This window comes from Chiroxiphia lanceolata, chromosome 3, assembly GCF_009829145.1.
Source record: "Chiroxiphia lanceolata isolate bChiLan1 chromosome 3, bChiLan1.pri, whole genome shotgun sequence".
In the NCBI taxonomy this organism is placed as follows: Eukaryota; Metazoa; Chordata; class Aves; order Passeriformes; family Pipridae; genus Chiroxiphia; species Chiroxiphia lanceolata.
The window spans coordinates 39430939-39456811 of NC_045639.1; the positions used below are offsets into that span (position 1 = coordinate 39430939).

At 37.2% G+C, this 25873-nt stretch overlaps 1 protein-coding gene across 6 annotated transcripts in view; it reads right to left on the minus strand.

Annotated features, from left to right (window-relative positions):
* Window positions 1-11134: 11134 nt before the first annotated feature.
* MTR (5-methyltetrahydrofolate-homocysteine methyltransferase) overlaps window positions 11135-25873 on the minus strand; it is a 51734-nt gene continuing 36995 nt past the window's right edge. For all 6 annotated transcript variants that reach the window (XM_032682389.1, XM_032682387.1, XM_032682390.1 and 3 more), the window contains 11 exons: window positions 25284-25351; window positions 24291-24411; window positions 21275-21356; window positions 20396-20494; window positions 19590-19665; window positions 18234-18389; window positions 17352-17548; window positions 14373-14573; window positions 13489-13681; window positions 12650-12762; window positions 11135-12517 (listed from right to left, as the gene is read on the minus strand). In XM_032682389.1, the coding sequence (XP_032538280.1) occupies window positions 12425-12517; window positions 12650-12762; window positions 13489-13681; window positions 14373-14573; window positions 17352-17548; window positions 18234-18389; window positions 19590-19665; window positions 20396-20494; window positions 21275-21356; window positions 24291-24411; window positions 25284-25351 (1399 nt within the window). In that variant the 3' untranslated portion in view covers window positions 11135-12424. The remainder of the gene's footprint in view (window positions 12518-12649; window positions 12763-13488; window positions 13682-14372; window positions 14574-17351; window positions 17549-18233; window positions 18390-19589; window positions 19666-20395; window positions 20495-21274; window positions 21357-24290; window positions 24412-25283; window positions 25352-25873) is intronic.

Sequence of the window (25873 nt, forward strand, 5' to 3'; positions counted from 1 at the left end):
TGACAGGTTGCCCACCTTTCTCTCTGCATATCTCTTGGACGTTCCCAGTAATCAGCTGGAGAGTGAAACAAGACAGGGTTACTGAGCTGCTTTGTCTTCCCAGGCAGCATGGGGAGCAGGTTAGTGTTGCAGCCACGTAAGCTCACTGAGATACCCTCCTGCAGCCACAAGCACTGGTGCCAGCAGGGATGAGTGCGCAGGCTGGGGACAGGGCCAGGCAATGACAGCACCAGCTCCCAGGCACAAACACCACGAGTAGGTCACTGGCAGGCTTCCACTTTGAACAGCCCGCTGTGCATTAGTGCAGTCTAAATAGGCATTTGGCAAGACTCGCATCACCTCATACGAGAGCATCTTGCTCCTTAATGTCATCATTAATTCTGTACTAAGCACATCTCATTTCAAGTGGGAAACAAGAAAGAAAGGCAAAATTCTTGAGGCAGCAGTGCAGAGAAGTCTCAAGAGTTGTGGTTCCACAGGACAGATCAAGCTGACAACACTCCAGTGCTTTCAATAGGATTATCACAATGCAATGAAAATCAGAAAAATGACATTAGAAGTAGTCAAAAAAGAATGTAAATCTGAACAAAATCTGATTCAAGTCAGTACCATGTTAGGTATTAGAACTAAATCAAATAATTTTGAAACTCTTAGGAGTTTTTGTCTTCATTACTCAGCAATAAAACTGCGGGGTAGTCTTTCACAGCATTCCATTATAAGCCATGGTTTTGTAGTAGAAACGTATATGCCCAATTTAAGAAAAAGAAAATATAAGTGATTTTAAACTGCATGCAAAGAACCTACTAAACTATTATGATAATGACACGCATGGGAATTAAAATATGCAATCTCTAAAAGAGCAGGTTTGGAAACAAACTCAAATTGCATTTTTCTGAAGTAACTATAAAATAATACAAAGGGGTACATTTAGAGGATATCTGTGAAAGAATGTTAAAAAGATGCTTCTTTTCACAGTTTGTCTGTGGATATCTCAAAAACTCTATTTCTAGTCAGATAGGAAAAGGATCAAACTGTTTATCTAACTTCCACATGCACGGCACATGCATTTATTTTTCTGCTTACCCTCTGATGTGCTGATGCTCAGCAGCTTCTCAAATGTATACCTGACAACGTAGTGCATCCTATAAATTTGTAGTACTTATTGCAACATCAAGAATGATGAAGGAAAAAGAAATAGAGTTGTTGTCAGCACAAACCAAATCTATTTAGTTGATGGATGATAAGAATTCCTCAGTAAGGACCTTGATAAAAAGTTATGTTATTCTTCCCACATGAATAGCATCTCACAGTAATTATCCATTCCTATATGGCACTTGGATCCTTTACATAATCAAAAGTTGTAAGACTAAGTTCCCACTTCAGCAGAAAAATTAATCACCCCAATTAACGTTTCTATTGCAGAAGAGGCTGGTGTTCTCTATTTCACACCCAACAAAGAACACAATTCCCCACAAAGCATGTGAAGACTAACAAACTGTGCTTAGCTACACTCAAAAGGCATATTGTATAAAAGCTGTAAACTCTCGAGCTGAATATAGAATTCTCACTCTTTCTAAAGAATATTTATGCAGATCCACACAAGCATTGGTGATTAACTACACTGTGCTCCTCCAGCCCTGCTTTATCAAGCATAAGGCTGTGCTTGTAGGATGGCACACCTGCTAAATACATATTTATGGAAAAAATCCAATTTATGCATTCACAGTACTTACCTCATTTATTCAAATATACTGTCCAGTTATCTTTCTGAAAGCAGGAAATATTTTATGCTTATACATAATTTTTTTCCATCAGAAAGATATTTCTTAAGACTGTTGTGCCTTTGGAAATATAACAAGCTCAGCAATGCTTTGTGTCTAATAATATAACATCTGCTGTTCATGTATTTTAAAATTAAAAAGAATGTGTAGCAAATTTCAGATTTTGGGGTCAGTAAGAATTTTCCTGGCTAATAAAACACAACCTACAGTACAGTATACCTAGCTTCTGCAGACTAGCTTGGTAACTGTATTAAGCAACACTTCATTTCACTGTGAAAAAAGCAGCATGGTTTCTCTCTACCAACAGAATATATTTTGAAGTCAGACCAATTGCACTGTAAGATGGATCAGGTTTATATTACAAATTGGAGTTCAGCCAATCTTTGAGTTTTGATTAAAGGATCAAAAGATTACAGGGACTACGTTATCTGTAGTATTTCTTTAAGGAGTCATATACATTGGTTTTAAAAGACCCTTCTTGGAGCTCAAACTGGAACACAAATTAAAGGTTGGTAAGTCATATCTCAAGTGCTCTGTTGCATGGTTATCCAGCTGTCAATTCCCCAATCCTATAAGTAGTGGTATCTTCCACACTGTGCTACACTAGTTGCTTCTACAGGCAGAATTTTCATGACTGTTGCAGCTACTCTGTGGCAAGAATCGAGAATAAAATTCACACAAGCTATAAGAAGAAAGCAGTCTCCTTTTTGTCCTGACACTTTTCCACAGTAACTCCATAGTAAATCAAAGGAGGGGACATATGAGACCTGGATTTCACTGATCCCTAGCCATCAGACAGGATAAGTCCACATCATTCTCCAAGCGCAAACTTGGCTGTCCTCCCTGCGTACACTTGGGCATAAGGCCATGCTGAAGCTGAGTGGACCAGAAACTTGATGCATCCTGCAGTCAACACTCAGCCCATTTCCCATTGCAGTAGCGTTCACCAACACATTCACCAACCTACACTCACCAGGCTGCAGCAAAATCTTGTGGTTTGTGGGGGTTTTTGGGCTTTGGGGGTTTTTAATTAGTTGGAAACAGAAGTGCTGAGGTGTGACCAGGCTGACTCCTGTTCTTACCTTTACCATCAGAGTGCTTCCAAAGAATGTTTATCAATATAGAGACAGGTGTTTTATATATGTAAATACTAGCTTGTCATTGCCAATAGCAGACTAGGAATAATTTATTTAAAATATTCCCATACAAAGACAACTGTTAAAATTTCGTGTATATTATCTAATTGCAGGTGAGGAACTAACTACAATGCAACTGGACTCAACAACTGCAGACTAGCCTGGAAATTAGCATTTAAATTTATGGTTGTTTGCTGTTGGGGTTTTTTGTGTTTGGTTTTGGTTGGGTTTGTTGGGTTTTTTTTAATCCAAAACTCAGAGCCATTTAAATATGTAGAATTAGAGGCCCTAATGACTGTACTCTTAAAAAAAGTAAAACATATCAGAACTCTCCACTATACTGTGCAGAACTGGACCCAGAAAGTGACTATGAAAGATGGAAATGTATCTCCAAGTCATGAATCCAGTGACAAATTACTGTTCTTAATCTGAAACATTTCCCTACTTATGTGACTGTTTCCAGGGACTGAAAAGCAGATTATGCCTGGAGGACCAATCAGCTATACTGAGGAGAACTAGCAGATGACCAAAATAAGTATACTTAAATAAAGTGCAAAAAAAAATTTCAGTACAACTCTTGGACAAATCTCACTTTTGATAATTTGGGACTTTCAGCCCTTGAACAGCAATATGTGGGCAGGTACCTTCTATCCTTCAGTCATGGCTGAGAAAGGCACATGGTGTGATTCTTGAGGTGTCCTGTGGAGGGCCAGGAGTTGGACTCGATCCTGATGGGTCCCTTCCAACTCAGCATATTCTGTGATTCTATGATTAAATATTGGCTTTTGCACAATAGACATCAATGCAATAGGCGTACTCCTTACAGCAAGGAAAAATATCTTCCATCACAGATATTAAAAAGCTTGTAATGTTTGTGACACAGATATATGAAGTCCTTCAGTTTCTGCTTCAGAGGAAACAGCCATGCAGCTGCACCCACAAAACATCTTATGGAAAACTTATTTCAAAGACGAAACCAAAATCACTTGTGTTTCTTCTTAAACTGTTACTGCTTTTCAGATGTATTAATGCAAAGAGCTACATTTAAATTTAGCAGCAGTCTCATGTTTGATTTCCTCAAACCCTGTAACTCTTATTAGCTTTGTATTTGTATTTATTCTTACCTGGGAAAAAGACAGAAGCACTCTCCAGGCATTTTATTTTATTTTTTTTTTTTAGTGATCAGTGAATCCACTGTTACAAGTTTTGGAATATTAGGACCCCTTCTGGAAAAAGAGACCCCTGTAACCCAACTGCAAAGAGATAAACATTTACATCCTTTTACATCCTTCACACACTTGGTCCCCCTCATTTTCCAGTGCTCTCAACTCCTCAAGACAGTTCTGCAAGCAGATGGCTTAGAAAGAATCCCATCAACAATAAAGCTGAGTGCACAGAAGATATCGAAACACTAAGTCTGACATCCAAGATACTAGGCAAATACACATAAATGGAAGAGAATTGTAACAGTCTAGAAGCCAAGTAAAAACTCCAGTGGCAAGACTGAAAGCAGCAGAAATAGGATGAATGAAAAATAAAAAGTTCCACAGAAGTACAGAGCCATTAAAAGTGCCATAAGACAAAGAAAAAAACCTCTCCATTTACTTATCAAGGCATATTTTACTGACAGATCAAGAGATCACATGATAAGGAGTTTTACACAACATTAAGAATTTCACATCATTACAGCCCTCGTCTGAGTTACAAAAGCAAGAGATTTTGTATACTTCATGCTGACAGTTCTAGAGAGAAACCATAATACAATTCTTAAATTTATTCAGTCTGATTAGCAATAGCCATACTAGAGCAGCTGCCTTGCCATTGCACAGCACTTTTTGATTATTAACAACACAAAAGATGTGACAGTACTGCAATTTTTCTGAAATTTGTAGAATTACATAACATGAAACATTTATTTAAGGAGGAAATTTAACTAAAAGGCAGCTTTTCTTTAAAAATGGCCAAATGAAACTCCAACAGTATATAGAAAGTTAGAACAATGTATATTCACAACTGCCAAGGACTATGAAACTCAAACTCTCATTAAACAGTATTTGTTTTAAAATCACAAGAGGCTTGTAACAACAAAAACATTTTCAGAGTATTTGCCAATCCTCATCTGCTGGACCAAGGCAGTCTTAACCCTTCCATCATTGACTCTGCAGAACAGGATCAATACCCACACTGCTGGCTCTGTTCAACAATCTCCCTCAAACGTCCCCGACATGGATAGTTACCATTGATCGCACCAGACCCACAGCTGCAAAGTTCATCTATTCCCAGCTTGATAGGGTATCACTTTCTGTCAGGTGTTTCAGAATGAGAGTAAAAATTACTTCCATAGTCCCAGCCATCTATTTTAATGAAGCTGAGCACTGAACAAGGTTTAACAGCACATCCTGTTAGTCCTCAAGTGTTTTTGACAGGATTCGAACACTGAATATTCTTTCCAGATTACTGCATTAGGACTGATCTCACTTGTGTTTTGCAGAGGTAGTAAGGTCTCCATACACTTTAATAGCAGCTGGATCAGGCACTAGAATACCTGCTAAGAGATGTTCCACCTCACTTCAGCTCTCAAGCAATGAATATGACAGCAGACAGATGAGCTAGTCAAGAACTGAGAATAAAAGAGTACCACAAAAACTTCTTTCACTGCTACTCACTCCCTCCTCCAGCATACTTGGAGCTGTGAGGAAATGCAGGCTATTTGATTCCGTTCACTGAGTGATAAAAAATGCATCACCACCTGGAGACTTTTTAAGGAAAAACAAATATTTTACAGTTCAAGAACTTGAAATGTTCATGTACAGTGGGGTGTTTTAAAGTCCTTCAGATAAATAATCGTGGAAATGCACATAAAAATCTTCAACAAAATCCATGTCAAACCCTTCTTGTGGAATAACCAGGAATTTGGATGCAGTACTAGGATTCAGTTGTGGGATACACTGACAAAAAAGGAGGTAAAGAATGCAGTATAATGCCTAAAATGCCATGAAATGCTTCTGATCCAACATCTGAAAGGCTAAAATTTTCAGGTACCCTTAGCTGACTGTTGACTCCTGTCTTACAGCATTTTTACCTAATGTTGACCTGAAGAGACAAGATGATAGTAAGTAAGTACCCTGTACACTCTTACATCATGTTAAGTTTTAAATGTCTTGCTTTAATACTTCTCACCATATATGTGGTATTATAAAAACTGTACCAAAACTTATTCCTTTAGCTGCTCTGAGATGTGAGGAACAATATTTAGAAAAAAGTAAAAAAAAGGCAAGGGCTTGCATTTATTTCCTAAATAAAGCACATAAACAAGGTCACATTTTTGTAAGTAGCAAACTTCTTGACTACTGAGATGGGTCTGCAAACCCTTGACCACATAAGTAAATTTGTTAGATCAGGTGTTGATAATAAAATCTGATCTTGTGGGCCTTAGAAAAACAATGTGTTTATTTGCTCTATAATAGCATTCTAAAGCCATCTGTTTGGTTACAGAAAGGTTTATGAAAGCCAAAGTTATAACAGCAGATAGTTAGTGTGAAGCCGTTAATTATAAATGCCCAATTAAGCAAAGAGGACCTTGTGCAGTAATTAGCAAAGCATGAGATCTCACAAGTAGCCACTTCCTGAAATAAAAGCAGCTGAGTACAGACAAGATCGAGAGAGCAGTTGAACACGGGCCCTGACCAGGCAGCAGTACACGTTGTACTGATGCATCTCAAAAGAACAGTTTGCTAAATAAGTCTTTTGGCCGAACGGTGCAGCTTTTTATCTCCCTTACTTGCCATCCCACTCCTGCCCTAATCAACAGAAAGATACGGACGTATTTGTTCTCACAAGGTCGTAGCAGGAACAGAAGTGTGTAAGGAATCCACCAACCACAGAGAACTGACACCTTTTTAGACCTCATATTTGCACTCCACTTCTGAACCTCAACCTAGATTTCCAATTGATGGCCAGATTAAAAGGAATAAAGTTGTCCACTTCCTGGGAAGAGGCCATTTGGCAAGAATGTTGCTGAAATTCAACAAACCCCCAAAATAATATGTATTTTTAATTAAAAAAACAAACAATATGGAGCACTCACAGGCCAGTAGAGAACTCTGAGTCACATCTTCACATCTGTATTGTGAAGCTGGAGGAGGAGAAACAAGTACAGTATATGAAAGAGTAAAGCAAGAACAAAGTATCTAATGGAAGTTGCACTCCCATATACAGGAAAAATTGATCTTTTAAACACCTTGAGTAAGGAAAAAAAAATCCATTACACTTACACACCCAGAGCTATTTTATCTACTAGACTGAAGTAATTCTTAGGTCAAAATTGCACTGACACCTATGTGCAGATACAGAGCTGATGCAAAGTTTGAACATCTTTGAAAATCGTGGAAACAACAGGATGTTTTATTTTCATTTATCACAATATTTTGCCAGAGTCAGGGAACACCAGTGTCACTGAAAATTCTGTCAGAAACTATAATCTAAGTAATGAATCCAACAACTCCAAAGAGGAGGAGGGGGTGTCACGGCATGGGATGTCCTTTTCTCAACAGCTTGTTACTTAACCCTAGAACAAGTTTAAAACCTAATTATTATTTCTTTCACCTTCTACCACTCCTAAACTTGCAAATATAACTCATCAATCCTAAGCATGCATTAGATTAATGAAAGCTCCTTAAAAATTTTTCTTAAATTGCATTTCTTATACTCTGATGGTATACATAAGGTAAAGGTTTTTATTTTCATTTACCACAATTACTAATATTGAGAATATCTGGGGTTTTTTAAGAGATGCATGTTTGTCATACCTGTTAGTTATTTAGTGATTAGGTTTTCAACTACCTAAAGAATTTTAAAAGCATTTGTTATAACAGCAAGGCACAAATTCTCTACTTCATCTTAGCAATTCATACCATTAGCATACTTCAGTTGAAAATTACATTAGTTTTATTAGCTTATTATTAAGTGGGCTTAAAACAATACGCTGATAAAGGATTAAATTAATACACATTTTGGTTTTGCTATCTACATGAAAACCACTCCGTAACTAAAGAGGCAGTTAACATAGAGGGAATTGTTTAATGCCTCTCATGGCCGCCTTCTTAGTTGTTTAGGAATGATTAACATACACAGTACAAGGCTCCTACAGTCTGAGCTATGAACAGCATTTATTATTAATATTTCCCAACACTTGCTAGGCAAAAATTCCTATTTCTGGAACAGTTAACTGGTTCAGACTGTTGCCTTAAGAGACCACAGAAAACAGGACTCTGAGCCAACTCAGTGTATAAGATAAGATAAAGAGGGTAGGTCCTTTAATTTCAGGCCTGAGGCCCACAGGAATACATATAACGTGCGTCCCATGTCCACAGGGTTCTACAATTTAAGGTGTTAACCCATCCAATCCCAGATTTATCCACCCCCCCAGCATCCCCCCCCAGCACGTCCCTCTGGAAATTGAGGCAGGGGGCTCTGGGACCCCCTCTTTCTCAATCTCCTCTTCATCACAGCATGTACAGTCCTTGGAAGCCCTTCAAAGTTCTGGGCTTGAAGGTCGCTTTGCCTGTGTGATATCTTGTTGTCCAGGCCAGGGTGCAGATGTTCTTAAACAGAATGAAGGGAGGGAAGTCTAAACAAGCTAACAGAATTAACGGAATTTTGAGGGAGTGACGTGGAATGGGGTAACAATGTTGGGAAAATGTGTAAACTACTGTGCTAAAGGGTGAGGGATATAATACAGCTACTTTAAAATCTACATTCACTACATAACTACTTCTAAAGTCTATAAAAATTTTAAAAAATCAAAAACTCTAAAGCAACAACACTTTAGAAGAAACTTATTTCAAACCTTCTACAATTCCATTTTGGCAGAACCTACAGAGGAGCCTGACATGCAGCTAAGGGGCGTTGCTGGAGGGAAAAGGAGGAAGAAGAGGCCAATTTGATAGGGAGATGGGGTAGAAAAGACCATGAGCTAAGAACTAAGATGGGGTAAGCTTGAGTTTCCACGCTCCCTCCACTCACTTCATGCTCTTTCTGTAGAAAGGAATGGCAGAGCCAACCTATCTTGCCTTGAGATTGCTCCTCATTAGCCTTATCAGGAGCTGTAGGCACAGGACACATTGGTGGCTAGGGTACTGAGAAGAAAAGGAAGCCTTTCATTTCGTAGTCGTCATGGTAGCTTCAGGCCAGCAAGGATAATTACAGCTTGCTTTTGCCATTCTGGCTGAAAATGAATCACAAACCCAAGACACCAAGTTTGGTAATCTCTGCTGAGTTCTACTTTGTACAGCTATTTATATCAGGCATGTGGCATGGTCAGAAGAAACCTCAGGATATTCAGACATGGTGGTATTATTAGAACAAATATGGAGGAGAACTGCATTGTTTTTTCAGTTCTGCCTTTAGCTGGACAGTTTACAAACGCTGTGGGAAAGCAGGATCGACATGTTTGCGTTCTGTTCACAGTGCACCTTCACTGGCACCTACAGGAGCCTGACAATCAAATGAAACAACTTTTTAGTGGGGCTGAACAGGCTTTGTCATGACAAGGCTATGATAAATTGAGGGCACAGGAATTCATTTCTGCAGTGACTGAGAACACATGCTGTTTCTGTACGGAACCACCCTCTTGAACTAATTAATTAAGTTATTTCTTTTCTTGCTCTTCAAACTCTTTAAGACACTGAATCCACTTTTCCAAGGCACACTCAGGTAAATCAGCCCAATATTTCAAAGGGAATTTCATGAAACCCAGCCACAGTTACTAGTAAACAAACCCCCTTCTAAAAGGCAAGGCCCTCAAAGGGCCTATTCCCTCATTTCCTGGACATCAGTCATGTTTTCAGAAGCAAAAATTCACTAAAAGGGTGTACTGAAGTTTATGTTAATGAGCAAAAAAGCAGAAGATTCACAAAAAATGCTCAAATATTTGCACAAAAAATAAATGTGAGGTTTGGGGAGTTTTCCTGAGGAATGGCATGACCTTGGTAGCACCCTCACCCAAAAATAAACTGCACTAGAATCTTCCCAGGAGTAACAGCAGCACTGAAACAGACCTGATAATGAAGGGGCAGGCTTAGGGGTAGTATTCCCTGACAGTCGTAAAATATGTGCCTCAAAACTTAATCTCTGGGCTGCTGGCCTGACTTACGAGAAAAAAAATCAGTAACCAAAGTAAATTACTCTCAAGAACTAAACCAAAGTTGTTTACAAAGCATTCTAAATTTTTCATAATTTCTTACATCTTGGATTCTTCTTAGTAGTACTTAGAAAAGTACTGCAAAAAATATTTAATGCATTCTAAAATTGTCAAGTAGTCTTACCTGGTACAACTAGGAGACCCTTTTCCTTCACAATTTATCTTTGTTCTGGAGAGAATGAAAACTTGTCTTATCCAAAGTGGCAGCTGACAATTTAAAAACCCTAAAGTTTTAAAGAAATTGTCCTTGGTAAAAACATTTGCATAATAACAATAAGTAATTCTTCCAAATAGATTCTCCCAATGACAAGTTTTGCAGGCAAAGATGAAGATTTTTCTCAGTGTATGATGCCATCTGTGAAGGGCACACCATTTGAAACCCTCTGCTTGTATGCAAGGTAACACCACCACTGTGAGACAGCGGGACATCTACAGCTCTGTCACTCTGATGCTGCTAAAGCTGTACTCACTGAGCTGTCTGCCACTGATTTCAGGAAAATAAATCAATAAACAAACCAAACTGTGCAAGTCAAACTTTGACCCCATTCACACAATCAAATTTTCAAACTAATATGGCACTCTGCTTCCAAATGTAAGAACATGGAAGAGTGCTGGAGAGAAGAGCATTAAATTGATTTACAAATGTGCAAGGACCAAAAACAAAGCAAAGAGGATTTCAATTTTCGCAAGCTATGTGTTTCAGGAATAAAGTTTCCTTTATATTAAGAATGTTTTACTGTATTTTTGGCAATCTAAATGAGTGTTCTACCATCCCCGCAACAAGAATCAGCTGATCAACTAGGACATGTCTCAAGTCCCTTGACATGGATTGGGGGGAGGGAGGGAATCCATATAGAAATTATTTTTGTAAGTCATTAAAGGATGAGCCATTCTAAAACATTCAGTTAAGAACATACTTATGCAACTACTTTACCCCCACTCCCCAAAAAAGCAGCCTTTATAATTTCAGGCTCATAGTACAATGTGCATATTCATTTTGACATTATCTGTTTAGATTATTGTGCACATTTTATTGTTGGCATTTAAAGGATTCTAATGAGATAACACCACTGACAGTGTAATCTTTATTAAACTGTTGATACAAGATGATTCTTTTAGCATAAAGTCAGATGAAGACATTACAAAAATTATATAGCTATTCATAGATTGCAATAAACTATTAAAAAGAACATTCTCTTTACAAGATTGGTCTTTTATTTACAATTAGAGACCAGAAAAAATGAGGGGTTTCTTTCACAATATTTTACTAAATTAGCATTTAAATAATACTTGAGGCACTTTTCAGAGATTATTAAAAGCTATGAACAATTAGATCACTGAGAGTTGAATCTGAAGAATATGTCTCCGATATTAACTGTTACATATGACAGTATTACTACTAGTTGCTTTTAAAATCCAGGTATCTAGAAGGTTAAAGAGTTTGTAAAACACTGAAGTCAGCTCCAAGCTTTCTGTCTGTCTATAGTAACAAGTATGCTTCTCATATTTTTCACATACAAATGATTGTTTATGTATGAATTAAGCCTCACAACATAACTCAAAGGTAGGAAGCGCCAGTACCCTTCATGCGGAGTAGAAACAGATTATGACTTGCTGAAAGGAAAAGGAAGCATGAAGCGGACAACTCCATGGGCTGTCATCCCATTTCACAATACAGCACCTCTGATATTGATCCAGCACATTGTATTATTCTAAATACCATCGAGAACAACCTATGTTCCCAATCACAAGACCTAAACACGGAGCAGACAGGTTTTAAAAAAGGAGATCTGTTGTACTTCAATTGCTCCTCATCAGTCAGTATAAAACCTTTTGAGACTTTACAGAAAAATCACATCATATTTCTGTCCCTGGACTTGCCAAACACATTAAAATAACACAAGTCAAATTCTGTTCTACGTATATCCACAGCCAATGGGACAGAAATTCTTGCTTCTGATTTCTCCTTCTCGCATGGACAGGAGAGCTTTGCATTTTCCACATTCCACCCTACACGTGGCTTCTCTACTTTGTGCAAAAAAATAAAAATAAATAAAAGTATGCTGCTATAAGTGAGAGAGCTAAAATGCATTCATGGTCTCAAGCCAAGGGCACAGGGCACATTTGATTTGCAATATTAAGTTCCTTGATCAAAAATTTAAAATAATCAGAAGAGCTATTGGGATGGATGGATGGATAGATGGATGGATGGATGGATGGATGGAAGAAAGCTGTTTTCAGTGGGAAGTCTTTTCTTGTTCCTTCTGGCAAATGGACCATCACAAAAAAAAGTTCACCCACAAGTATCACAGTTGTTCAGTATCATATCCCAAAATGGGTCCAAGCCATTTCTCCACTTCTGCAACAGACAATTTTTTTCTCAGTGCATAATCTTCAACCTGCAAAGAGACCACAAAACATGATGGAGATTTTGGAACTCCAGCTTTTAGTATTTACAAATTTTTTAAGACATCTGCTAATTAGATGTTTTTAAATGTTCTAACACTACTACAATGAACAGTGTAAGTTACCTGATCTTTACATATCTTTCCAACAGCAAAATATTTGGAATTGGGACTGGAAAAGTAGAGGCCAGAAACTGCAGAAGCAGGTACCATTGCTAGTGATTCCGTTAAACCAATTCCTGGAAAAGTGAATGAGAATCCTCTTATTCTTGAGAACAATTGAGAATAAGCACAAATTCAAAACCTTTTTTGTGTTGGACAGCTTCAAGCAAACTCAAAAAACCCAAGAAGGTTTCAGATGAATTAAAACAAAAACCATTTTCCATTTGTTAACTATTAAAAAAACCCACAGACCTTTAAATATACTGCAGACTTTCATTATGATTACTGTAAAGTAACTGTACAGTTTGAAGGAAAAAACCTGGGAGATTTTGGCAAGAGGTTTTGAAACACAGGAAGGTATATTTTTGGAGCAGTGAAACATCTGACATGTAAAATATCAGAGGAAAACAAATGGAATTCATTCCCTTTTAAGAATTACCATCTCAAGGTTCCTGTGGACCAGGATACACACTGCTGAATTGGCTTTTTTTTCCTGTTTATATCTGGAATGTCTTCTTGCAACCATAAGGATGCTAGAAATTTTCTCTGTGCAGCAGAACCCTGTTTGCATGTAATCTGCTACTTAGGGACACAACTCCTTCACCAAAAGCACTGGCAGTGTTTTTAAAATTCTTCCTTGAATGAGGCCAAATAAAAATGGCAATGAAAAGGGGAAGAGAGTAAATCCTAGAAGCACATCAGTATTTTATGTAGTTCTGCACCACCCAATTCATTGTATTTTTGGAATGTAAATCTTTCATTCACATAAAAACAGTTAAAGAATCTTAGTAAAGCAGAGTTACCTGTTGTTTCCTCAATGTTTGCAAGTTTCCACATGGTGAGTTTTTCTGTATGGTCAGGCTGGCTTGGATATCCAGGGGCAGGGCGAATTCCCTCATATTTAATTCTGCGTAGGTCAGAGAGATCGAGCTGCTCAGTACTACTGTAAGCCCAGAATTCCCTTCGAACCCTTTCATGGAGCTCCTCAGCAAATGCCTTGGAATAGAATGAAAAGATTTTTTTTGTATTTTGCAAAAAATGACGCAATATGCAAAATGATGCAGAATGATGCAATAGCTATTTAAGACAAACAATGTCTTAGAGACTTTCTCCCCTTCCCATTTTAATTTTTAAGGGAGCTTTTAACATTGGTGAGAAATTTGATAGAATTAAAATTCACATGCAAAACTTATTTTGCTAACTCAAGTATTTTAGTTTCTTCTCTTATTGGTAGACAGTGGTTTTTTGATTGTCCTGCTTTAAAATCCTACATACTCAAAAGATGTGGACAAGCAACCTAAAAAGTAACCTCATTAACCTATGGTAGCGACATATCATTATAGTCACTAGGTCTTGACCATCTGTGTGTCTCATCCAGGTCTAGCTATGGAAGGCTACATCATTCTTGCATCCATGCTAGGATCAGATATAAGTATGCACTGCTGCTCTTTTTAGCAGAGGTCCTTTCCTCTAGCTGAAAGTGGGCAACAACTTTTCTGAATTGCTATTTTGCCAGAAACAGTGGCCCTTCAGGAAGAATTCCCACTTCAGTAAATATCTTTAGATGGCAACTAATTATGATTTCTGAAACTCTGCTGTAGCTTGAAATACACACCTAGAGCTAACCCCACTTGCATTGCACTGAAGTGGCTGTAAGTTTGCTGAAAGTTGCAAGGAAACCTCATACCTCTGCCAACCGATCGCCAAGAGCCTTTACCATTATGATGTTGTATTCATCATCCTGTTTCCTAAATTCATTGCATAACTCATCTACACCAAAGCAGGCCACAGCAAACAGGCCTAAGTAATCACAAATGCCAGAGTCCATTGGTGCTATAAAGTCGGAGAGGCAGTAATATGGATCTGTGCAGGCAGAGTCCTTTTCAGCCTAGAGTTAAAAAATCAGTGCAATAAATCAGAACATTTAAAAATACATTATTAATGCACTACTAAGCTAAAGACCAGTATTTTTAAGACTAAAGGGCTTAAGGCTTTTCTGACAAACACCTAACTAGTCTTTGAGCCACGGCGGCTTTCCTGTAGTTAAATTAGAAGGAAACCACCTCTCTCACTCAGAGGGTGTTCAGACCACTGAAGAACAAAACGCCATAGAAGAGATGCTGCGCCAAACACACATAAAGAGATATTTTATTTCTGTTTACAGCCAGTAAGATTTATCAGCTTATACTGTAGGTTCAGTCTGTGTATGGGCCATTCACTTCAGAGTTGGACTTATGATCCTTGTGGGTCCCTTCCAACTCAGAAGTTTCTGTGATACAAATTATTACAAAATAAGGAACACTCTTGTGCCAACTGGGTAAGAGGAGGAATAATTACTCTCTACCCCTCACAGATTCCACATTTGCTAGCAAAACTGACAGTTGATAAGCAAACTGGAAATTCTTCAGCAATTCCCTCTATAGAATGGCTGTGAGAGTTTATAAACACTCCTGGTTTCTCATGGTACAAACTATGTGCTCAGTAATCCAGAAAAAACTGTGCCCAGGATGCAGACCTTACAGTAGTCACACATACAAACAAACAAAATTGATCTATCACTACTGAAAAGTTGAATTCTAAACGAAGTTCAAGTGGGTTTTATGCAAAGGAAAGTGGTCCAGAGGGAAAGGACCTGGGGGTGCTGGTCAACAGCTGGCTGAACATGAGCCAGCAGTGTGCCCAGGTGGCCAAGAAGGCCAATGGCATTTTGGCCTTAGCAGGAACAGTGAGGCCCAGCAGGACTAGGGAAGGGATTCTTCCCCTGTACTTGGCACTGGTGAGGCGGCACTTCAAGTACTGTGTCCAGTTCTGGGCCACTCACTTCAAGAAAATCACCGAGGTGCTGGAGCAAGGAAATATACTGCTCACTGGATCCTTTTCCAAAAATGGAAAAAAGGTAACAGAAAGAGGTGACTAAGCATCCAAAAAGAAATTTTTAATCATACCATGTGGAAACATGATTGCTATTTAAGAAGTGGCACAGATCTTGTAAATCTACCCAACTTAGAGAGAGAAAAGTTATTTCATGGCTATCACTTAGCTGAAGGTTCCTATTCTATGACAATATTTTAACAATGCTTTCCACTCAATCCCAACTGCATCATAAAAGCAAATAAAACACCTCAACCCTGAAAAACAAAGAAAAATGGCCTGTTAACCCACTAGGTTAATACCATAAAGTACTATAAAACCAAAGAAATATTCTTTTTCCACACAGATAAAATCTATGTTAATTTTGAGGTTCTTTTGTAATTATTAGAGTTAAGGAAGATATTAAATGGATCCCCAGCTTTTAGATTTATGTCACATCCTTAACAGTGTCAATGTCATGAACTCAATTCTCTGTACTGAAAGGAAAATTTTATATAAGAAACAGAAGACAATTATTCACTTCTACTTCGCTCTGGTGAAGACTCTGCTGAATTACTACATACACCAGACTGGAAGAGATGCAGCTAAAATATATAGAGTCCAGAAGAGCAGTATGGCCAATAGCACAGAGTTTCACGGCCTTAACCTTTGAGAGAAGCCTGAATAACTGGGGATATAGAAGATAAAAAAAAGACTAAGGAAAATAACAGTATTTCAATAATAAAACCCTTTACAAGAATATTATCAAACCAGATATTCTTCTTGGGAGAACCCTGGGAAAAGGCCAGGAAAAGAAACAGTAGTAAACATAATTTACATGGGATATCAAAATATTTAACTAGGCCATAAGGCTCTGGAACAGCCCTGCATGTGTGCTCGTTGAGAGCATTTTATATAAACATCTGCCATGGATTGTCATGATCCATCTCCATGCAACAGATAATCTGTTCCAGGGAACTGGAACAGAAAAACTTAAGAGTCATGTATTTCTTAGTACAGTCCTGCAGTGTTGGCACATGATTGTCCTTACAGAATACAGTACTCCAGAAATTTAGGTAATCGTTGAAATTTTTTTTCTGACCATGTTTGATGACTCTGAATATGTGAACTATGAAGAAGCCAAATCAGAAGACAAGGAAAAAAAAGGAGAAGCAGAACATCTTGAAAGTTCACTCTATCAAATTAAATGCAAATCTAGGTAAGTATGATTCAAGCATGAATACTTAAAATAATTATTAGCTCAATCAGAATTAGCAGCCAACTAATTCTAAACTGCCCCTCCATACGGTGAATTTTACATAAAAATTAAGACTATCAAAAACACTTATCTCCATTGAGCTTTATTCTCTAGGATTTTTTAATTCTAACTGGGTTTAACCTTTAATACATTCAAGCGGAATTTTTCATCTAAAGCAGAATCCAGGGATATTAGAGAACTAAGGTTCGTTAGGTTCTAATTTAGCAACACAAGATCCATGTAATGAAGTTATACAGCACATTGCTTTAGGATATCTTAAATATTAAAATTAAGATGGAAAATGCACATCATTTCTGAAAATATCCAACCTATAAAGCATTTTGTACAACTATTACAGTGCAAAACACTACAAATACTACAGTACAAATACCTGGATCACCACAAACAAGATCTTGTTATTACTGAAAGAAATGGCAAGACAACAGCTGCAGACAGATTACAATGCCCATTTTCTACAGATTTTAATAGAGCACTTCTATTACATTCTTGCAATGCAGTGGAAAAAAAATTCACTTAACAAATGTGCTGTCATTGTACCTGTTGCCTCAAGCCATAAAATTTTGCTATTGGTTCTGAAGATCCCACTGCCTCTTCCACAGCATATAAGTGGATATCATCCTGAACACTTCGAGCTGGCCAGAACCCGACCACACCTCTGGCTTGTAATTTCTTTTGATTAATCAATGTTTTCAGTAGATCTTGTGCATCATTATAAACTCTCCTTGCTTCTTCACCTAGCCAAAAAGAAAATTAAAAAAAAAAATCCCTTTAGAAACAGTATGTTTTCACAACTGGCTAAATAGGTTTAAGAATTGTTGAAGATTGATTCACTTTCCACATAATTCTCTGATGACTGCAGTGATCTGTCAGCTACAGTAAATAGGGAGACTTCACTGTGATCATGTCTATATAGCTGTAACAACATATATTTTAGGGGGAAAAAAAAAAACAAATGCACAAAATGTTTCAGCCAGGATGTTTCAGACCTGGTGTGTGCATCTACATTACCACAAAGCAGCAGACCCAGAATGTTGTTTTCAGTGTCACCCTTGCACTTTCATCATGTATTTCAAGGCCTACTGACTAGTTTCAAAAGGAGACAGAGCTCTCTTGCCATCTTCACCCACGACAGAAACATAGATATATCAAATGCTCTGCTGCCATTTTCTGTCATTAAAATACCTCCCTGTGCTTTGGCAGGTGAATGCTAAATAGGGTCACTGAACATTTTTCCCCATTTATTTTTCAGCCTCACATGGCAACAGTTAGTTCATCAAGCGTTGCTTTAAACAAATTATTTCAGTGACATTACTTTCCATGTGTTTTCACTATTCCTATGTATTTCAAAACATTCAGAATCTTAATGCAGCACTGCAGGCTTGCTAGGATTCTTTACATGAAATAAATTTCAATACTCACCCACAGTTTTATCACTAAAGATCTTAGGAAAACTCCGGTTGGGATATTTTCCCCTAAGCTGCCAGACATCAAAGAAGGGCTTCCAGTCAATGTATTCTACCAGCCTCTTCAGGTCATAATCTTCAAAGACTTTTGTGCCGATGAATTTTGGTTTAACTGTAGGAATCAGAAGTACGTTTTGACATGCTGAAAATAATTTAACATTGCTCTTATATGTGCTTCATAACTGATGCTCACGAGTCTCCACCACTGCAAATGACCTCTTCCAAATTAATTGTCTTAGAATTCTCATTGTCATATTGTTCCCAAGTCATACCACACTCCATAGTTACAAAAAACATAAAAGGCATATAAAGTTGAAATAGAAAAATTAAGGTCTTTTGTTCTTTCACATAAATCAACACTTATTAGCTGTTGGACTTCGGAATTTACTTCAATGGCCAGAATATTGGCCAAGACAGAACACTGAAAAAACCCTACACAACTTACCAATACTTAATATATTTTATGGGCATATATACCTTTCATATTTACAAATCCCTACACAGAGACATGTTACATGCTATGATACTGCAGAATATTTCTGTAATTTTTTCTAGGAACTTCTGCAGCCACCACACACCTGTTTAGATGCATATGCACAAGTGAAAACGTGAGACAGATATATGTGTGCAAAGCCACAAGCTTTTCACTTGTTTTCTCTGTGCTGTTCAATACTTTATAACACAACCTTTATGAAGATGAGCTATTGAAAGTTAGCATCTTGTTCAGTCTTGTAAATGAAATGACAGAAAGCAGTGTTAATGTCACTGCAGGATGCAACTTCTTGTGGAATGCTGTTTACGCTTCTAATCTTTAATTTAAAAGAAGAAAAAAATCAAAACAACCCAATACAAAAAACGATGGGGGAAGGGTAGGAAAAAGTGTAAGGAGGAATTTCATAGAAATGCCATGTCACAACCTGTGTGCCATGTCACAACTATACGACACCAAGTATGGTGTAGTAAGCTTTGCAATGTAATGAGCCAGGCAGACGTTATTTTTCAAAGTGGTCATTAGATTTTTCTTTGACTATATCATGTTATGCGTAACTCGTTGTTTTAGGATTTTCCTTCCAATTTTTTTATTAAGTTGAAATTTAATTTTTAAATGAGCTGTGAAAAAATAAAGCAGAAACAGATTGTTCAAATTTATGCAAAAAAGATCTTTGCTGAGACAGACCTCAATTTACTCAAGCTGTTACACTGCTATATTCTGAAGTTTAATCAAGCATAATTTAATTAAAAATGTATCTTAAATAAATACATTAAATAAAACAAAGGCACAGCAACAACGAACAACAACATATAAACTGACCCGGTTTATGGCCTGATAACCAGTCATTATGGAAACCTTTTCTTCTAGCTTGCTGTAGAGACAAGTATCTTCTTTCCTGTATAGATGTAAAGGTTAATTTTAGAAAGCCAGCCATCTTTCAGACACATAAACTGTAACTGTTGACTTTGTGGTAGAGTTCAAAATACTCTTCAGAATAAATGTGACAACCAATAATTTCAGTCCCAACAACTCCAAGTTCACAGGTGTAAAGTAAGATTACTCCACAACCATACCATTATTTTTTCCTGTATACTTCTAATAAGTATACAGGTCTACAAGATTTCTATTTCCTCTGAACTGCAGCAGAGGTTCCTTTATTACTTCAAAATACCCTAAAATACAGGTACAGCAAGATATTCTCCTATTGCTCAGATCCCTCACCTAAACAAGACTAAGACATTAGGAAAGCATGGTGTTTTAAAATACAGTGTGGCTCAGTACCAGCAAAAGCCACCAGTGCCATTTTCATTATCCTGGTTGTAGCTCCCCGTTTTCAGCTACTGCTCTAGGAGAGCACAAATCTCCTGTAGGTTGACTGTAGGTTGACTGCTTAGCCACTGATGACAATCAAGGATTTGCCAAACATGTTAGACTCATGCAGAATTTTCCCTTATAGGTTAGAAAATTTGATTTCATAAGCATTTCTGGAAGTTTTCAATCAATTCTACTGCAAGTTTTAAATGAGAACAAATACACCTGAAGTTCTTCATAAGGAGCTGAAACCAAGAGTAATGAGGCAAGTGCCAACCACTTCAAATAAGACACTAAATCAATTACAATTATACCTTGAGAGACTCATAATGTTCTTGTCTAATTTCTTCATATTCCTCTAATATTTCTTCAAAGAAATCATCCTTTACACTATTGTCTAAGAGCTGGGAGCACTGAAAAAAACAGGAAAGAGAAAGCAGTAAGTACATACTGTAATAAGGACAGAGTATGAATTTCAGACTAAGCAGTCTCTTTTGGACTCACTTCCAATTACACTTGGCAACACTAAACTAAGCCTTACCAATAATCTGCAAACTAGATTCTAACTATTCAAACTATCCATATTTGGAATATGAGTACTACTGAGAGCACTGCCCTACTTCACAGGTAATATTAGCAGAGCCAAGTCTGGCTCTGAAAAGACGTGACAGGAAAATACTCAAAAACTTCAAAAACTAATAGTCACAGAAACAACACACTGCTTGGCCTACTTCTTACAAGCAAGTATTTGCCAGCTAAGACCACCCATTTCTCTGAAAGAGAATCCAGCCCAAAAAACTCCAGCCACACATTTCTCTTTACTAATGTTGCCATCTAACTAACTTCAAAAATATATCCAAATTAGAGAGAATAGCAGTTCATATCTAACTCTATTGCTCTTCACTATAAAATATCTCAAAACTACAGTCAAGGACTCAGAGTTAATGTCACCCTCACTAAAGAAATGGGCATTTAAATAAAAGTACCTAGTGACAATAACTGACAGGAGTCAGGTGAGAGAATCACGTGGTAGCAAAAAAACAACTGAAGCAAGAGTAGTTTAGAAACTTGTCTCTGTCGTGCTTCTTCAATTTTCTGATACAACATTAAGCCTTAGAGGAAGGACGAGAGCCACAACAGAAAAACAGGGCATGTATTTTTGCATGGATGAAAAACTATAATTTAGAACTTACAACCACAACACTCTTGGATGCATCCAGGACATGAATTACAGGTGCGCTATATCGTGGGGCAATTTTAACAGCTGTGTGTGTTCTTCAATGAAAAAGAAAAAGAGTGAGCATTTCACAACTGAGGCAAAAAAACAACAAAACCAAAAAACCCAACAAAAACAAACAAAACCCCCAGTGAAATAAATCCTGACTTAATCATAGACTAGAACTTCAAGAGAAGAAATTCGTTTGTCCATCTGCTACACATGAATCATTAAACACAGATTTTAATAATAGGTACATAAACACTTTTCTTCAAAGAGTATCAGAACACTCCATAAATAACGTGCCAACTCACATTCCCTCACTGTCTTACCAGCTGAATGAAAATCAGCAACTCATTAGTTTGAGTCTCAGAAAATTTCAGTGACAATGTTCCAAACTAAGCCTACCAAGAACTAACAATTTTTTTAATCCCTTTTGCTCATCTTACATTTTTCCCTCCCACACGCTGGGTCTATAGATTAGCATTAACCTAATTCAGTGATGATTATTCCATTTCTGCAAGGCCCTCCTTCAAAATTGGAGGCTCAAGTCCTCTACTCACCTGAAGAAGGAATTCTGCCAGTGGTCAATAAATATTACAAACTTGCATCTTGAAGATACAGTGAACCTTGCTTTATAACTATAGGAGCAATAAAGATAGGTAGTGATCCTACTTCTCCACTGTCTGTCAAATTATGAGAATTTGCTAAAGCTATAAATATAGAACATAATAGGTCTGCTATAACATGTGCTGCTCTGATAAAGAAAGGAACACTGCTAACAGCTTCTAGTGATGAAAGAACCTCTACTCAGAGTCCTGCCAAAACTCTGCAAGCAAGTGTAGGAACAAAGACCTTATAGGCCAAAGCCCTGTTTGCTTTCTTGTATGCTAAGGTCAAACACCATTCTTTAAATAAGATCTAAATCTGAGTCCAGGAAGCAACCTTCCACAGCTGAAATAAGATCTCCTTTTTCTTCAGGTTCTGTCAAATATTTAAAGCACTTGAACACAGAGGTTTACTGATGACTGTGCAACACAGCTGTGTAAACACCGTTCAGCATCTTCTGAATTTGCTTCTAGGAGACACACTTCTGATCTTGGCAGCAATATGTTTTATGAAGATATTTTATCTTCTGTTCTGATAGGAACAGACAAAGGAAACAAAGAGGACATGGTCCTACAATGGCACTGTATCAACCACTACATATTAATTTTTATATTTTTTTTTAAATAAACTTTACCACAGAGAGAATGTCACTATTATTTCTCAACATCTGAATTTAACAAAGCAGCACAGTAAGAATGCAAACATCATCATTACTGTAAATTATGAAGAAACTCTATTGGGCAGATTCTGGAGACAAAATCCATCCTCTCTCTCTTTCAAACTAACCTCACCTTACACCCTTCAAAATATTTATGGTCTCCTTATTCCAAATAATAACGTCTTCTTTTCACAGAGAAAAAAAATAGTAGATGGTTCTTCATTAGCAACCTCTGACACATACACAACATTTGAGAATGTACACATGAGGTTAAGCTTAAGACTGGGAAAGTAAAATTAAATATATATTATGAATCCAGTCTTCCATATAGAATACCTTTACTTGACATATATTTTACAGACACTGTATTGTGTCTGGGCACATGCATAAGTGTATATTTATATACAGTTGACATAAATGAAATTACTATTTATGTATTCAAAATTATGTATATATTCTTCAGTAATTTCCATATTCAAGGATAAAACTAGTGCTACCTCCCTCTTAGCTACATTCATCTCCGTGAATAAATTCTACAAAATTGTTTGATGGTGGTTATTTGACATGGATTACAAGACCACAATGCCTCGTGTGAAAACACTGAAAAGATCTGAAGAAAGGGCTCTCCTAAGACCTCTACTTAGAATAAAGCCTTCCCTTCACTTTTTTTTTTTTAAGGAAAAACCCTCCATGTTTGTTGTCAGTATCAAAGTCGAAAAAAGAGACTCACAGGGAGAGGGAGAAAAAGAATACAGTGAACCTTGTCTTATAATTACAGGAACAATAACGACTGGTAGTGATCCTACTCTCCACCATCTGTCAGATCATGAGACAATTTGCTAAAGACAGAAATACAGAATAGGTCTGGCTACAATATGTGCTGCTCTGATAACAAAAGCAACACCACTAACAGCTTCTAGTTGCACAAAAGATGACCTCTGCAGTCTTCTGAGCTGTCACCTACTCAAGCATACTGCAACCTAAACGAGTCAGCAAAGCGTGACCCAAGGCCATTATACGTGCCCAAAACACATCTGTGGTAATGTTAAGACTAGGTGTCAGTGAGCTGTCAACACTGATCTTCAGGAAATCACAGTAGCTCTATTATTTCATTTGAACAGATCGGAGAGAACAAGATATCAACAGAAAAGCTCAGCCTATCAAATGCAACATGCTAAGTATTTCAAAGCAAGCAGCTAGACTTTATCCCCTATCAGCCTGTTTGAACAGGATTGGAGACTCAGCCCAGTCATCACCTTTCTAAACAATGATCCAGGAAAATACAGTAACTTTCTTAAAGATAATAGCTCCCTGATGTCAATATGATCATTTCTAGTCTCAAAATCCTGCATTTCTGGAATGCTTTGATGAATCAAAGTAGAACATTCAAGCTGTTGGAAGGACAGAACTGTATTCACATGCATATGTGCATGAACTTTTAGAGGAAATACAGTACTTCCACATACAATATATGCTTGCAAAATACACACTTGTAAAAATTAAATGTTTAAGATGTCCATTATTTGTTATGTCCTGACTACATTTTACCTCTGTATTCTAGGATTTCTAAGACAAGAAGTAATTGTCAATCATAAGTAAATACATACCAGTATATATGTTACAGAAAAATGGGGAAAGGGGTAAAAAAATGGCTGTAAATTTTCTTTTTCCCTAGTTAACACTATTTTCACAGATATTGCCCATATTCCCAACTGAGATATCTTACTTAGAAGTAGTTGCTCCTCCAATCAGCAAAGGAATCTTTATTGCCAATCTCTCCATTTCCTTAGCGACAAAAATCATCTCATCCAAAGATGGGGTGATGAGACCAGACAGGCCAATTATATCTATTGCAAATTTACAAACACACATACACAAGGGGTTTAGCAAATCCATTCTAGAAAGACACAGAAATTATTACAGAAAGGTTTATTTCATACATCAGGTAACTTCATGTGTCAGAAGATAATGAGATAAAAAGCAGGGTAGTCATGAGCCTATAAGGAAGGTTTGACCCAATTAAAAAGTAAAAGCTTTCCAAGAATGACAATGATTCCAAATCCCCAGTTTAAGATATTTCCCAGTCTTCACAGCTGCTGAACATCTACTGCACTAGTTTCAACAATAAATAAACAGTACTTTTGATTAGCAAACTCCAAGCCTCAGAAGCAAACTCCAAGCCTCAGAAGCTCAGCACTGAGGAGTGAAATAAGACACAATAATTATAAGCTCTGCTCTTGGAAACGCTTTCAAACTTCACCATCTATGTTCCACACAATTCATCTTCTCCAAGATGCAGTAGACTGTTTCAAAGCAACTGCAACTTGTTTCAGAAAGTTCATTATTTATTACAACAATTCATTCCTGCTTTCACACTCACTGATCTGGCAAGCCAAATGCCAAGTTCTTTCACTGCTTTAAGACCCAACAAGGAGTTACCTAAACCATTTCAAGGCTCCATTTATCCATCTGTAAAACAAATACTAAAGCATCTCTCATGGAATTGTCCTTTTGATACAGGGTTTCAACTCCTCGGGCTAAGTTTCACAGAAGTGCCAAATGCTAAATAATTAATATTGTTAATGCAGTAGTTCTGATTTCTCTGAAGATAGTCTGACCAAATCATAGACAGCATAGGAATGCAATAAGCAGCAATAAAAAATGCAAGTGTGGTTTAAAAATCAAACAATTCAGAAGTACTAATGAAATCTCTCTATACCTGCTTTGTTCTCAACAGCAGCTCTCAATATCTTATCACATGGAGTCATGACTCCTAAATCAATAACTCTGTGAAAAGAAGTGAGATGACACACGATCCTTTAAATAATAAATAAAATATCTGCTAAAGGGCAAATACATTTCCTTTACCATAAATAACTGACCTAAAATTGAAGTTAAAATTGAGATTTTTGTTTGTTTCTCTTAAGACCACTTTTGGGAATTTTAATATAGGAAACATCTCTGGGTCTAGCAAAATTTTCAATAAGTCAGAGTTCCAGATGGCAGAGTAGTTAAGAAAATTCAAGTGTAAGAGGCTTTTTTTTTTAGTTAAATAAGTTTTTGTGGTTGCACTAAGTCTGGCTGAGATGAGTTAATTTTCTTCACAGCAGCTGGTATGGTGCTGTGTTTTAGATCTGTGACCAAAACAATACTGCTAACATTCTAAAATTTAACTACTGATGAACAGTGTTTTCCCAGCATCAAGGCCTTCTCTGTTTCTTACTCTAACCCCCCAAGGAATAGACTGTGAGTAGACACAACCAGACAGATGACCCAAACTAAGCATAGAAATATTCCATGTCATATGAT